This window comes from Lepus europaeus, chromosome 5, assembly GCF_033115175.1.
Source record: "Lepus europaeus isolate LE1 chromosome 5, mLepTim1.pri, whole genome shotgun sequence".
Taxonomy (NCBI): Eukaryota; Metazoa; Chordata; class Mammalia; order Lagomorpha; family Leporidae; genus Lepus; species Lepus europaeus.
The window spans coordinates 136,390,838-136,407,367 of record NC_084831.1 but is presented as its reverse complement, the minus strand read 5'-3'; the positions used below and the strand labels follow the sequence as shown (position 1 = coordinate 136,407,367).

The window sequence follows — 16,530 nt, the reverse complement described above, 5'->3', positions numbered from 1 at the left end:
TTGGAGCATTGCACAGGTCCCACTCAACCATGTTCTGAACAAACGAGTTACAAGACTCCATCAGCAGAGATATAGGAGTCAGGGGTAAAGAGGAAGGGGGGTAGGGAGAGAAAGAAAGGTAGCTCTTCCATTGACTGGTTCATTCCCCAAAAGGCCACAGCTGCCATCCAGGTCCCCCACATGGTGCAGGGGCCCAAGGACTTGGACCACTCTCTGCTGCATTCCCAGGAGCATTAGCAGGGAGCTGGATGGGAAGTGGAGCATCTAGGACTCGCATTGGCACCTCTATGGGGTTCTGGTATCACAGGCAGTGGCATAACCAAGTTGCACCACCAACATTGGCCCCTCATTTAGTTTTTGATGCGGCAGAACTAGCCCCTGAAACCAAGGAACCAAACTGAGCCCAGATGGAATTGCTAACCTCCCAACTGTGAGATAAGTAAATGGTTTTCGTTTTAAATCACTACATTTTGGAGTGTTTTATTATGCAGCAGAAAACAGATATGCTCCTTTAATAACACTTTTTCCTTAAAGTTTGTGTTTTTCCTATATTATTGCATTTACTTCATTCCCTTTTGTACTGAATTTAGCCCATCAACAGTCCTAAGTTGGCAAATATGTTCCATCATTTCTCTGAGGATATTTCATAGGTTACTTACTTCCAGGATTATTGTGATCTATTACAATTTCTTTGGAAGAGATTTGGAAATTATAATTGTTTGTAAGCCTTTTTTCTCCCTGGATAATTCTTTTTCTTTGATACACCAAATTCTCACACTGGTACATCCAGGGGTGATATATGCCCTATCTCAAGAAACATTCTTCTGGGGCTGGCGCTGTGGCATAGCAGGTAAAGCTGCCACCTGCAGTGCCGGCATCCCATATGGGCGCCAGTTTGAGTCCTGGCTGCCCCACTTCCATCCAGCTCTTTGCTATGTCCTGGGAAAGCAGTGAGAGACCCAGAAGAAACTCCAGGCTCCTGGCTTTGGATCGGCTCAGCTCCAACTGTTGGGGTTATTGAGGGAGAGAAACAAGGATAGGAAAACCTCTCTCTCTCTCTCTCTCTCTCTCTGCCTCCATCTCTGCCTTTCAAATCAATCTTTTTTTTTTTTTTTAAAGGAACTTTTTTTTTTTTCTATAGGACCTTCTGATAATTTGGCTTGGTCTAGTGGTAAAGATTCGGGACATTCATGATGGTATGAGGATAATTTAGCTCTGCCATGCTGGCTGGGGGCCACTATTGGTTCTTGTAAGAGTAGCAGGTTATTTTGTGTGATATATTTTTTTATTGAAATCTCTGTAAAGTCATCATAGCATATATAGCTTCAGCTCTGCTGTGCTGCGAATTAAGCAAGATGTCTGCCACAAATGGAAGGGAATTAGAAGGGGGAGAACAGTTTTCTCTTCCCCATGTCCAGTGGTAAGACAGTACCGGGTCACGTGTAGTGACAGATGGAGGAACCTATTCCTGGCCTATGTGTGAAAGCACCTTTGAGAATTTTCAGAAATAGCAAAATGGGGCCAGCCTTGTGGTGTAGCAGGTAAACTGCTGCCTGTGACACTGGCATCCCACATGGGTGCTGGTTCTTGTCCTGGATGCTCTACTTCCAATCCAACTCCCTGTTAATGGCCTGGCAAAAGTAATGGAAGGTGGTCAAATACCTGGTTTACTTGGATGTCAACTCCTGGCTCCTGGCTTTGGCCTGGCCCAGCCCTGGCTGTTTTAGCCATCTTGTGAGTGAACCAGTGGATGGAAGGTATCTGTCTCTCCCTCTCTATTTCTCTGTAACTCTGCCTTTCTTTTTTTTTTTTTTTTTGACAGAGTGGACAGTGAGAGAGACAGAGAGAAAGGTCTTCCTTTGCCGTTGGTTCACTCTCTAATGGCCGCCGCTGCTGGTGCGCTGCGGCCGGCGCACCGTGCTGATCCGATGGCAGGAGCCAGGTGCTTCTCCTGGTCTCCCATGGGGTGCAGGGCCCAAGCACTTGAGCCATCTTCCACTGCACTCCCGGGCCATAGCAGAGAGCTGGCCTGGAAGAGGGGCAGCCGGGACAGAATCCGGCGCCCCAACCGGGACTAGAACCCGGTGTGCTGGCACCGCAAGGTGGAAGATTAGCCTGTTGAGCCACGGCGCCGGCCTGCCTTTCAAATAAAATAAAGCTTTACCCACTACGCCACAGTGCCGCCCCTAAATTTAATCTTAATAGTTTAAGAACTGTTGAGAAGCAGTGATTTCTAGCCATGAACCATGGCCATTTGGTTATTAAATCAAATGTGAACTTAATCAGGAGAGGCCAAAATATTAGGCTTAACTTGTAAGTGGTGTTTTGAAAAGTGCCCAAGGCCAGAATTTTTTGTTTTCTCATGTATGTAAGAACGTTGGTTATTTTGCCTTATTAACATTTTTAGCAAAATTTCCTTCATAAATAATGCAGTGGTAAACCAGTTTTTGCAAGGATCTAAAGATTATAATCTCTAAAACTGTGGAGTCCTAAAATAAAAGAAAAAAGTAAGTAGGGAATGTGACTATGTGCACATAAACCTCAGTGAGCTTCAGCCTGGAAATGCCACACATTTGGGGGGCATTTTTTTAAGACTTTATTTATTTATTTGAAAGTTAAGAGTTACACAGAGAGAGGAGAGGCAGAGAGAGAGAGAGAGTTCGTTCTTCCATCCGATGGTTCACTCCCCAATTGGCCGCAATGGCCACAGCTGCGCCAATCCAAAGCCAGGAGCCAGGAGCCTCCTCTGTGTCTCCCATGCAGGTGTAGGGGCCCAAGAACTTGGGCCATCTCCACTGCTTTCCCAGGCCGAAGCAGAGAGATGGATCGGAAGAGGAGCAGCCAGGACTAGAACCAGCGCCCATATGGGATGCCGGTGCTGCAGGTGGAAGATTAACCTACTGTGCCACAGCGCTGGCCCCGGGCATATTCTTCTGAAATCAGTTTATTTTATTTTATTTTTTAAGATTTTATTTATCTATTTGACAGCAGAGTTACAGACAGTGAGAGAGGCAGAGAGAAAGGTCCTCCCTCCATTGGTTCACTCCCCAAGTGGCCGCAACGGCCGGAGCTGCGCCAATCCAAATCCAGGAGCCAGGTGCTTCCTCCCAGTCTCCCACGCGAGTGCAGGGCCCCAAGCACTTGGGCCATCTTCTACTGCTTTCCCAGGCCATAGCAGACAGATGGACTGGAAAAGGAGCAACTGGGACCAGAACCAGCACCCACATGGGATGTCGGCGGCACAGGCGGAGGATTAACCTAGTGTGCTATGGCATTGGCCCCTGAAATCAGTTTATGATACATGTGGGAGGTTAAAGCTTTGACATGTTTGCTCAATTTATTAATGTCATTTATATGCATTTATACTTTGTGCATGTAACACATAACAAAGCAAGATGCCTAGTACTGAGATTGCTGGACTGGAAGGAAGGAGACAGGGTATGCCACTAACAAATAAAGAAGCATAGGCAAGTCATTTAACCTCTTTGACTCACAGTTTTTTCAACTGTAATAGTGATAGTTGGTGTAGTGGGTAAGGCAGCTGCCTTGGATGCTGGCATCCCATCTGGGTGCTGGTTCATGTCCCAGCTGCTCCACTTCCAATCCAGCTCCCTGCTAATAGCTTGGGAAAAGCAGTCGAAGATGGCCCAAGTGCTTGGGCCCCTGCCATCCATGTGGGAGACATGGCTGAAGCTCCTGGCTTCAGCCTGGTCCAGCCCTGGCTGTTCAGGCCATCTGGGGAGTGAACCAGCAGATGGAAGATCTCTTTGTCTCTCTCTCTGTAACCCTTTCAACTAAATAAATAAATCTTTTTTTTTTTTTTTAAGTGAGAGTTTAACACATTTACTTCTGATGCACTGTTCAACTTTAATGTGGTTAAAATAGAAACTAAATAATTTTTTCAGACAGATAAACTAGGTTTTGAGTTCAAAAGCACAAACCCTATCTTAGATTTGTACTCCCCAAGGAGCACATTGTAATTCCTTGGCCATAGCAGGTAGTTAAGGGAACAACTGTCAGGTGGGCATTTGGCCTGCTGCTTAAGCTGCCAGCTGGGAAGCCCATTCCCAAATCAGAGCGCCTGGGTTTGAATCCTGGCTTTGCTCCCCATCCAGCTTCTTGCTAATGTTGCATCCTGGAAGGCAGCAGGTGAAGGTTCACGTTCTTAGGTCTCTCACCCTTGGAGGAGACCTGGATTGAGTTCTCGGTTCTCAACTCAGTCTGTCTGAGCCAACAGTGTTGCAGGCATTTTGGTAAGTGAGTTAGTGGATGGGAGCTCTGCCTCTCTCAATAAGTAAGTGAATACACAAATAAATAAAGCCCCAAACTCTTGATTACATTTAAATTGTTTCTGTGATTGGTATCTCAGATAAGTGGACAGAGTTATTCCAAAGGTTCAACTTTACTACTAGACGCTCAAAATATACATTTTAAGTCAGATCAATCAGGTTTAAACATCAAGGACAGAAAGTTCGTCTATGTGTTCCCTTCAAAGCCTCAAATTTCCTTCCACTGAAGGTGATCAAAGAACTATCTCTGGATTATAGTTATTTTATTTGCTTGCTTTTCCAAGCAAACATTTTAATATTAAATTATGAGTTATTTTCAAAATCCATCATTAATCATCATGTTTTTCTATTTCTTACTACCCAAACCTACCTCACGTGAGTGTGGGCATTTAGCCGAGTGTTTAAGGAGCCAGTGAAGACCCATATAGGTCACATTGGAGTACTTGGCTTTGATACCAGGTTCTGGCTCCCAGCGCCAGCTTCCCGCTCATGTGGCCCCTTGGTGTAACGCAGACCCAGGGATGGCTCAAGTGATTAGGTTCCTGTCAACCATGTGGGAGACTTGGGTTGCGTTCCCAGTTCCTCTGCTGCTTTTACCCAGCTCTAGTCATTGTGGGTATTTGGGTAACAAACCAGAGAATGGGAGCTGTCTCTCTCTGCCTCTCTTTGAAGCAAAACAAATAGAAAATTTAAAAAATCCAAAAAGCAAAAAATAAGGGAAAAAATAGACAATGGGTTCCTGGATGAGCAAAATAGCCTGGTTCCTGAGTTTCTCTGAATGTGACTTTTAACTAGCTTTTGAGATACTACATTTCATGAAGAAAAAGTTGAAAGCGTGATCCTGTTTCATTTATACTAGTTGTCTTGGGTTTTCTATATTACAATTAGACATGAATTCAAATAGCTACAGAGATTATACTCATTTAACATCACTATGGTATATGTTCCATGGAGAACTCATGGTTAATAACTTAGGAGGGCATTTTTCAGACACATAGCATGGGATGAAAAAGGTGATGTACTTTTTGTAACTTTTAAAGGCAGGACTTAGAATATGAAACACTCAAGAGATTACAAGCAGGAAAAAGGGAGCAGGGAAACAAAAATTCATGTGCCCCCTCTACAGTCATGGAACTCCTACAGCAACACATACAATAGAAACACATGACTTTACTCATTCACACTTTATGCTTCTTTTTAATAGAAATTAAATTAGTCACAACGTACATAATGTAGTGTTTTCCAGGCTAGTAGCTTTTCAACATTCACCATTGAGTCTCACGGGAAACTGTTATGCAGCAACATGATGTGGCTTGGTGAGTGAACAGTGTCAGTATCAGCTGTACTTAACAGCAGACAGCAGGGTTTGGGATTACTCTGTAGCTAACAACGTGGAAAAATAAAAAGAAACACACACCCAAAATAGTATCAACATGCATTATTAGGCCAACAGTCACAGTGAACCCAACCCACACAGATTTCCTCTGAGTACACATGGACAGGGATGACTTCATCGCGATCCAAAGCCGTAGTAGTAAGGTTCATCAGGGCGGAAGCCGTAAGCTGTGGCAGGGCGTCCAAGGATGCCAACTGGTTGGCCAAAGCCATCCATTCCAAGGCTGAAAAGAGAAAAAGACACGATAAGGAATGTTTTGCATGGCATATCCACAATGCGGGTCGAGTAATAGGCCTGGAATTTTACACCTCCAAGAATCTCTTCCACAGCAGCAACAGTGACTTGTGGGATATTGTTTACCTTTTTTCTTCTTTAATATAACAATTAAAATGTTTTTAGTAAAAGATTTACTTTAAAATGTATGTTAAAAATGCCAGAAACTTCAGTCAGCATATAGTGTTCCAAACAAAGTAGAAGAATCAGGTCAGAAAAAGTTTTACTTAATAAATATATGACTATATATGCCAAAAGATGAAAAGATTTTACATGCTAGAAATGATCAGTAATACAGTGCTACGGAATGGTAAAATTAAAGCTGTAGTGAAGTGAGTTTTGCTATTTATATTAAGATCTCTATATGAAGATGTAGGAGTAATCCAGTATTAGGAAAGACATGCAATTTCAATTTTAGTAGTGAGCCCTTACCCAGGGCCAAATCATACCAGGAACCCATGGCTGAAAGAACGAGACAAGGAATTCTAAAACACTTGACAATTAGCCAGATTTGATTTTCAAATCCTTCTTCTGGTTCCTTAATAAAAAATGTTAAACATTATATATTTCTATTGAAAGACAGCAAGTCAATTATACATTTTTTTTCAATTTGTTAAAAGAAAATAATTGAAGCCTGAAGATAAGTTACAGTTGGAAGGAGAGCTTGAAGCCTAGATATGCTTTATGATTATTACAAAAATTATTCTTTGGTCTGTTAATAATTCAATTAGAAGAAAATTTATTCTCCAAAGCACTTCTGAAGGATCAAGAAATTATCCAGCATTTAGAAAAACAATCAAGTAATTAATTTTGCCAGGCAAATATGACAGCTGTGACATGACATGCTCATGCATAGCTCATGCAGCGAATGCCAGTGAGCTTGATTTCCAATCAAAGGAAACCACTTATAACGCAGAAATGTAAGCTCTGAAAAAAAAATATATTCAAAAGATTGATGCTATTTGAGATTATGCTAGATAAGTAGATGGAAATATACTTTTTACTAGAAGAAAATCTCAATAGATTTTTAAAAAATTACTTCCTCTCACACTCATAGTGAAATTGACACATATAGAAAAATTAACTACTAATATTTTATGGGGTTTGTGTGTGTGTGTGTGTGTGTGTATTTAGGACAAAAGAGTAAAGAATCAAAATACATATAGGGCATATTGTTCATGTGGATCTACTTCTCAGGGGACTAGAATTTCTGTAAAGTGAGTTTTAGGCTAGCATTTGTAGTGAATGACCATGAACAAATCAATTTTTGAGCTCCTTCTATAGCAAAATCTCTGTGTCTATACTTTTTCAGTTGGCTGAAATTTTTAAGTCTGCTTTTTTTTTTTTAAAGTGCTGCAATACAAGCATTTCTTCCTACTTTAGCCCTGTTGAAAGAGAGATTAAATTTGTGATGAAGGGAAATATTATTCCAGAGGCAGTTAAAATGATGTTTCAGTAATTAGTGGAGTCAATGAACTATTCATTGATAATATACACTCATATCACTTTAAAAGTAGAGGAAAAGTTGGATGTTGTGAACTTTTCTCCTGATGCACTAAGGCTGGAAAATACTCATGCATCTAACAACTCTGATTTACATACGGGTTGATTATACAGCTGTGGATCTCAATGTGTTCTTCCTGCATCTTTCTACCCATTAACTGCCTTCAGCCATTGCTCACATTTTTTGCACCTACTCTGAGTCCAAACAGGAGTTCGACTTGGGTTAAACTTTCAAGTGAATTTTGTCCTTGTTTCTCCATCTAGAGGCTACAGGGAGATCTCTTTCAAGGATCTGGAAACAAGAGGCACGTAGCGGGTCAGTGAAGAAATACGCAAAGGCATCTTTGGAACGGAGGCCCTTCCAGCATTGTCAGTGAAACTCCATCTAAACGTGATCTTCAGAAGGGATTGTCAGCCATGCTGGCACAGAACAAGAATCTTCTCAGCTGCAGTGTTGGTAGGGGCAACACAAGCAACACTTGGTTGGTGATGTGGCTGCCCTGTCACAGGTCAGGAATATCTGACCTTGTTGGCAAGTCTGTTCTGAGTGACAGAGAATTAGCAGGATCTCAGAGTCTGAGGTCATTTTATGCTCAAATTTCACCTCTCTCTCTCCCCCTCTCATTTCTATAACTAATGGCAAACTTCTTTCTGATCATTGTTCTCCCATATGGTTTCCCAATGTCTAAGCTTAGACATTACCCAATCTGCCAAATGTTGGTCTTTATCATTGTAAATTAACAAATAATCTCCTTCCCCCCCCCCCCTTCCAAATTAAATCACTCACACTATTGTTAAGATTCTGCAACTCTAAGTCAATGAAAGTTAAGAAAACTCTTGGACACTGAGTCTGAGTTTGGGAATCTGCAGGTCTGACAGTTTTAGACTATGTGGTAAAGTTGTACTCATATAGTCAATAGCTCACCCAGAGACATCTGTATTACGCTGTGCAGGATATCATTTAATTCTTTGGACTTTCATATACATCATTTGGGAAAATTTTAAGGGAGAAAATTTTAAGGGAGCTCTTTAAATGAACTTTTGTGGAATTAACCATCACACATCACAGATGAACTTGTTGTTTAAAGAATACTTAAAAAACATAGTGACCAATTTGGAGGGCACTATGACATAAGCCCTGGGTCCTTTTGTATTATGAAAATTACTATATCTAATTAATATCCTTTTAATTAAATTCATGCTGAAACAGTAGTTGGATTCTTTCGTAGCTCTTCCTTGATTCTTTCTAAAATAGTGGGAAAATTGGGCTTTCCCTGATAACAAACCCTAGAGACAGACAGTCCTCTGGAAAATGTGGATACTTTATGAAGTAGTCTTGCTAATGCTAAGTATTGTTCAAAATTCAGAGAGCCTGATCCTAAGTTTTCCTTTAAACAGAAGTGCACAGATTCACTGTATATATATATATATATATATATATATATATATATATATATATTTTTTTTTTTTTTTGTGGAAGGGGAGAGGAATCAGGAACATTAAAGAGCAACAAAAATTGTGATTGTGCTTTTCTGATCCAGAAAGACCTTAAAAGGTATCACAGGCATTGGTACGGACTCTGGACTCTGAACCAAGAGAAAACCAAGCTGCGCTATGCTGTATCTGCTCTCGCTCTGTGTGGCCGCTTTGCTTCAGATAAGGAGATTGTGAGGTTGGCTATTCCTATGGAATTTAATCCAAGTGGGCGGCCTTGTGTGTGTCTTCGTATGCACATACACTCCCAACCTACATAAAAAGTTACGCATTTATCTCTATATTAGCATATGCCACATTTCTTTTTTCTTTACAGGACCAGTTGCTTAGTGTCCATTAACTTTTATTCCTAATGTATCGATAACATATTTTGGATCTTTCAATTACCAAAATATGATATCTTTTTCTGAAAATACATAATTCTAGTCCAAAGAAAAGGATTATTGTTTGTTATGAAAGATAACTAGGAATGGTAAGGCCAACAAATCAATCTACTATTGAGCTTTATGCTCAATAATGCAGAATAATGATTCTGGAAAACGTAGGAAGGGAAAGGAGGAATTCTCTAAAAGTGAAAAATTACTCTCAGAATTCGATGACAAACATAAAACCACACTCACAATTTGTTTTTAAACGGCTTCGTTTAAAAATCCAATTAAGCATTCAGCAAGCAGAATGAACTTTATATCTACAAGACTCCAAATACATTTTTAAGGAGCATTCACTAAACTTCTGCACTTGAGATGACTCAGAGAGGGCGACAGGAGGAATCTGAAAATGGCAAGTGACGCTTCACATGCAGCACATTCCAAGGCAATGGCAGCCAGAAAGGCACCTCGGGCCCTCAGGCTCTCATTCCATTGCTGTGCCAGAGCTGACATTCCTGTAGGAAGGGAAGAAAATCACCTACCTCTGGCTGCTTGGGAGGCTTAATTAGTGCATGTTTGTAAAGCACTTTGAAATCCTTGGATGAAAAGTGCTGCATAAGTGAAAAGTATCATCATTATTTTATTAAGATTAAATAAAACCAACACATTTTTCTTCACTTAAATTCCTAAGTCAGCAATATGAATGAAGAGCAAATAATGAATTTATTAGTGGATGCTACAAAAAAAGATAAATTAAAGACACATTTTTTATAGGCTCAAAGAATCTTGGAAATACTTTTAGAAATAATTATGTATATATTTCTGCTCATAACATCCTCAACACGTCTATCTGGCTCTCATCTGAATCTCCAGAAAAGGAGTGCTCACTGCTTTGTCAAGGCATTTCATTCCATTTATAGATATGTCAAACTCTCGAAGGCTCTTTATTATCTTGATCTGATATTCAATACAGTTAGTCTTAGAATTACCTCGCAGAAACATACAAAAAGACTAATTCTTTTTTTTTTTATTTTAAATGCCATGTAACACTTGCACATTTTTATGGGGCACTGTGTCATATTTCAACACATGAATGCAGATCAATCAGCACCCCAATTCTCTTATCTTTTAAGTTTGCAGCATACCAGTTACTCCCTTCCAGTTCTTTACACAGTATGCTATTGTGAACTATACTTATACAACTGAGCTGCAGAACATCAGAACTTACTACTTCTATCTAACTGTGACTTGGCACCTATTATCCAACCTCTCCCTAGTAAGTTCACATTGACACTTTATTAAATGTCTACACAGACGAGAGAACATTCGGTATTTGTCTTTCTGTGTCTGGTTCATTTCACTTAATATAATGATCTCCAGTTCCATCCATTTTGCTGCAAATGTCACAAATGTCAGGATTTCTTTCTTTTTACGAGCTATGCCACAATACCAGCCTTGATTTCTTCCTTTTTTTATGACTGAATCATCTCCCATTGTGCATATACACTGCATTTTCTTTATTCATTCATCCATCAGTGGACCCGTATTTTGATTCCTTATCTTGGCTGTTGTGAATAGTGTTGTAATGAACATGGGAGTGCAGAGATCTCTTTGATAGGCTCTCTTCATTTCATTTGACCATATACCCAGCTGGGTCACATGGCAGGCCTACTGTTAGCTTTCTCTCTATGTCTTGAAGTGTCATTCCCCATGGGTTTTTTTTTTCAGGTCTTATATTTAGATCTTTGATCCATTTTTAGCTGATTTTTGAGGAAGGTGGGATGTGGCATATTTCTTAGTTTAACCATCTGCATAAGGTCTACGGCCATACCACCCTGATCTCAGAAGTTGAGCAGGGTTGGGCCTGGTTAGTACTTGGATGGGAGACCATCTGCATATGGATTTCGAGTTTTCCCAGCCCTGTGTATTGAAAATACAGCACTTTCTCCAGTGGCTTTACAACTTTGTCGAGAATCAGTTGGCTGCAGGTGCATGACTCACTTCCGGAGTTTCTATCTGTTCCATTAGTCTATGTGATGTCTTAAATGCCAGGACCATGCTGTTTTCAATAGCTTTGCAGTATGTCTTGAAATTAGGCATTATAATGCCTCCAGCTTTGTTTTTATTTACTTATTTTTTTGTTCAAGACTTCTTTTTCTTTTTGGGGCCTTTTGTACTTCCCTATGAATTTTAATATTTTCTTTTTTATTTATTTATTTATTTTTTGACAGGCAGAGTGGACAGTAAGAGAGAGACAGAGAGAAAGGTCTTCCTTTTGCCATTGGTTCACCCTCCAATGGCCGCCGCGGTAGGCGCGCTGCGGCCGGCGCACCGCGCTGATCCGATGGCAGGAGCCAGGTGCTTCTCCTGGTCTCCCATGGGGTGCAGGGCCCAAGTACTTGGGCCGTCCTCCACTGCACTCCGTGGCCACAGCAGAGAGCTGGCCTGGATGAGGGGCAACAGGGACAGGGTCGGTGCCCCGACCCGGACTAGAACCCGGTGTGCTGGAGCCTAGTGAGCCGTGGCGCCGGCCATTCCCTATGAATTTTAAGAATGAATTCTGTGATTCTGTGATGAATGTCACTGGTATCTGATGAAGACTGCATTCAATACAAAAACTAATTTGTGTAATATAGATATTGAATAATATTAATTCTTCTAATCCCTAAAAATGAGTGGTCTTTCAATTTTTGCGTCTTCCTTATTTCATCAATGGTTTACACTTTTCATTATAGAATTTTTCACTTCCTCAGTTAAATTTATTCCAAGGTATTTTATTTTTTAAAGCTATTGTGAATGGGAATGTCTGTATAATTTCTTTCTCTATAAGTGCATTGCTGGTATATATAAATGCTACTGATTTTTCCTTAGGTTTACTTATTTATTTATTTGAAAGAGTTACAGAGAGACAGAGGAATGGACAAAGAGGAAGAGATCTTCCATCTACTGCTCACTTCCCAAACAGCCAAGGCTGGGCCAGCCTGAAGCCAGGAGCCAGGAACTCCATCTTGGTCTCCCACATCGGTGGCAGGAACCCAAGTACTTGTGCCTTCTTCCAGTGCTTTTCCAGGTGTATTATCAGGGAGCTGGATTGGAAGCAGAGTAGCCGGGACTTGAACCAGCACTCTGAAATGGGAGGACGGCGAGGCTTAACCTGAACCTGCTGCACAAGAATGTCACCTCCACTACTGACTTTGCATGTTGATTTTGTATACCATGATTTTACTGAATTCATTTATCAGTTCTTCTAATTTTTCGTTGATATGACTGTTTTATAACTGTTGCTCACACAATTCTTATGATATGATCAAAAATATTTACCATCTGCTCTCTAAAATTACTTTGATTTTCTAGTGTTTACCTTAAAATGAAGAATCTGAAATTAACATGATACTTACAATGTAGTCAGAAGCCAGCAGAACGTAATGAGATATTATGTTTCTCTCTATTAATGTAGGCTAAAACTATATTGATCTTAAATAAAATGTTAAGTCATCATCATCACAAAATCAACTAACACTGTGTGAATATACAGGTACACAAATTTTACTTGCAAGTATCATGTTAAATTTCATCTTTAGTTTGTATCTATCTTTTGAGATTTAATTCTTAAGACAAAATCCTCTATGACTACTTTATTTATAAATATGGAATAGTTATTAACTACCCCTTCTTTGTGACTCATAAATACCAAAGGCCAGATTCTTAGCATTATCAAGTGAAAGGACTTAACATGAGCTAGCTCTCATGGGAGGAAACTTCCCAAGATATCAGAGAGCAGCATGAAATGATTTGTTAATAAATTTCTGGAACATTTCTCTCTTTTCATCAATTTCTCCAATATACTGAACACAGAAGAAAAAATCAGTGCATTTATTTTTCTAAGTAGATTATAAATGATAATCAAAGTAACTTCAGCTTAAGTATGACTTTTCATGAAAAATTTCAGTTTATGTAAAAGTTATTTGTTGTACATTCATCAATCTACCTATCCATCCACTCATCCATATAGTACACACATTTACTGAATTCCTACACTACTAAAAAGTTTTAAGTAAGTATAGTTTTTAGGGTCAATATAACAAAAAGACATTGTGGTGTAAGGCAACGATAGTAAGACATGGCCTCTATCAAAGAAGGAGGCACTTTTCTCTGAAACGAGGAGAGAGCTTCCACTTTGATTATGGCCTTGTCTAGATAATGTCGGAATTTGTGAACACAAGAGGCTTCCATAGTTTTAGCATCTCATGACAAGAGCCTCAGGTGATCACTGATGTCATAAATAAGAGTGTCAGCTGTTAAATCAACAGGAGTCACTGTGCACTTGCTTCCCATGTAGGACCTCTGTCCTTAATGTGTTGTACTATGAGAATTAACGGTAAAACTAGTCTTCAAACAGTACTTTATACTTTGTGTGTTTGTGTGGGTGCAAATTATTGAAATCTTTACTTAGTATAGAGTTGACCTTCTGTATATAAAGATAATTAAAAATGAATGTTAATGAAGAATGGGATGGGAGAGGGAGTAGGAGATGGGATGGTTTGTGGGTGGGAGGGTGGTTATGAGGGGAAGAACTGCTATAATCCAAAAGTTGTACTTTTGAAATTTATATTTATTAAATAAAAGTTTTCTATAAAAAAGACATGGCCCCTGAATATAAGCTTTGGAGGCAGAGAATATGGAATGAATATTCTGATAACAATATGAGGGTGAAGTACCCCACTATCTGCACCAATTTCTACAAAACAATCTTGGCAGATAAAGTCTTCATAGAAGATACTTTGATTTTAATGTTTCTGTTACTTCCTGGAATTCTATTTTATTATCTTCCTCTTTGTAACATAACCACCATGAAGGGTAAGGACTGTCTTATTCATTGCTATATACCTGACATTGAATCTGACAGAGAGTGGGCATTCAAACAGTGTTTGAATGTACAAAGCTAAGAATCCTAACAAGGAGCGAATTCTTGACAGTGAAGCAACCTGAGTAAGACAGAGAAGGGGGTTAAGAATAGCAAATGGTTTTCAAGGATAAAGTCTTAGGGTCGTGATGTAGCAAATGGCAGGAGATGGCATTAGAAGAAGAGGCAAAGGTTAAGCACTGAAACTCTTCCTATGCCATGCTAACAACTATATGCTTCTGGAGCGCTGTCAGCAGTTTTTAAGAGAATGAGCTGATTCTGTGGTTTAGAGAGAGAACTGTGGCAGGAAGGGCATTGAGAGGCAAAAGCATGGAAAACATTTAAGAGACTATTACAGCTGCCCGAATGTTATGCAATGAGAGCCTACAGAAGGACATGGAAGAAATAACAATAGAATGCTACATTTCACAACAAAGAGATTATCTTTTCTCTTTTGAAATGGGTCTTTAATTCTTCTAGACTGGTTAAGCTCAGAATTAAGGGGAAGAATTTAAAAATTCATTGGAAGCTTTTAAGGTAACAGTAGGATTGAAACAATTTTTATCCTTTTAATAATGAAATACGTCCATCAATTAACTAGGGGACTGTGGTATACCACGTAGATGAAATCAGATTGTAGGAGACGCTTGCCTCTATGTTTAATAGGAACAGCTGGACTAATGTGGAAGCAGAAAACACTATCTTAATGAAATTCTTATAGTAAGAAAAGAAGTGTAGATCAAGTGCCTATAAAGTAATACCAAACCCTTGTAAAATGATGCATTATTAAATTGAAATCAGAATGCTTGTCATTTATAGGACAGCCACTAGATGGCGACCTTGTCTTACCACTGAGTACCACGCAAGGCTTACATTGATAGAATGTGGTTTCCATGGCTTTTTCAGATAACCAATGTTCTCTTTTTCTATAAGTGAAATAATTTGATTAGAACTAAATATAAATGACCATCAGCTATATACAAAAATATTTTGTTATTGTGGGGAATAGGTTAAAAGATGCTGATTGTCTTGGACATTGAGAACTATATTAAAGATGCATATTAAAGTACTATAATTATAGCGTAGCTTCTAAAAGTTTCATTGAACTGATCAACAATGGCATCTTGTTTCTGTAAATTTATACATCTTAAGTATACATGTATTTTACATTGCTCAAAGGAATTACTTATTGATTTGGACTTGAACCTTTGTATTTTTGAGAAAATGAAATCGAAGAACACAGTTAAGTATTCTTTTAGTGTGTTTCACTAATACATATCAAATTGAGCTGTCATTTTCCATTTTAGTTTTCTTTATTCTTAATCTCAAAAATGCCCAAATTTCTTTTATTGTGGTAATCTAAATGGCTGAAGCATCTTAAAATCACATTTTTATTAAAATCAAACTAAGTATTTTTCCAAAAATTAAGGGCAAAATACACATATTATTTAAAGTACTTATCTGAAGGTTATTGAAAAAATATTTTTAAAGGATACCCATCAAATATAAGCTTGGGAACAGAGCCTTTCAATGTACTGTATTGAGATGCTTCAGATAAAAACTAATTTGTATTAATGATGAGGCATATGTAAAATAGCCTCTGATTTATTCCAAATGTTGAAGAAATTACATTCCACTGACTCTAATCTGATTCAATTTGTACTGCTCTTCTTAACCACCTTAATCTGTTTAACCCATCTGCAGAGTCTACTTAATGATATTTTTATGAGATGTTACAGCTGATACTTTTCTCATACTATGTCATCATCACATTAAGTTTTCTATTAAAATTTATTTAACTTATTTATTCCACTTTAGAGTCAATCCTCCTGGATTTCATATATACAAATTTAGGAACATAGTGATTCTTCCCATTCTACCTCCTTCTCGCTTATACTCCTGTCCTTTTCTCTCCTCCCACTCCCATTCCCATCCTTATTTTTTTACAAAGATCTATTTTCAGTTAACTTTACGCTCATAAGACTAATCCTATACTAAGGAGAGAGTTCAACAAATAGTATGAAAGCAAAACAAAACAAGCAAACAAATAAAAAACATTCTTTCATTAATTCTATTTCTTGGGTGTCTTAACACTTTTCTTGTGTCTGATTCTCCTACAAGATGGCCCTTTCTTTTGTAATTTTTAGTTATGAATACAATTTCAGTATCCCCCCCCCCCCCTCATTTCAGTTGGCACTGAGCTGTGGAAGTATTTCTACAGAGAGGTTCTGACCTTGACTAAAACACACTTCAAAATTCTGGGGAGATCATCTCACTGCACGGGGATAATCACAATGGCAGTTT

At 39.0% G+C, this 16,530-nt stretch overlaps 1 protein-coding gene across 2 annotated transcripts in view; it reads right to left on the bottom strand.

Annotated features, from left to right (window-relative positions):
• Positions 1-5,712: 5,712 nt before the first annotated feature.
• Positions 5,713-16,530, bottom strand: part of KIFAP3 (kinesin associated protein 3) — a 179,792-nt gene continuing 168,974 nt past the window's right edge. The window contains exons 20-21 of one of the 2 annotated variants that reach the window (XM_062192740.1): positions 9,866-9,934; positions 5,821-5,908 (exon numbers count right to left, since the gene is read on the bottom strand). In XM_062192740.1, the coding sequence (XP_062048724.1) occupies positions 9,889-9,934 (46 nt within the window). In that variant the 3' untranslated portion in view covers positions 5,821-5,908; positions 9,866-9,888. Of the gene's footprint in view, positions 5,909-9,865; positions 9,935-16,530 lie in introns of both variants that reach the window. The other variant, XM_062192739.1, reaches the window with a different exon arrangement.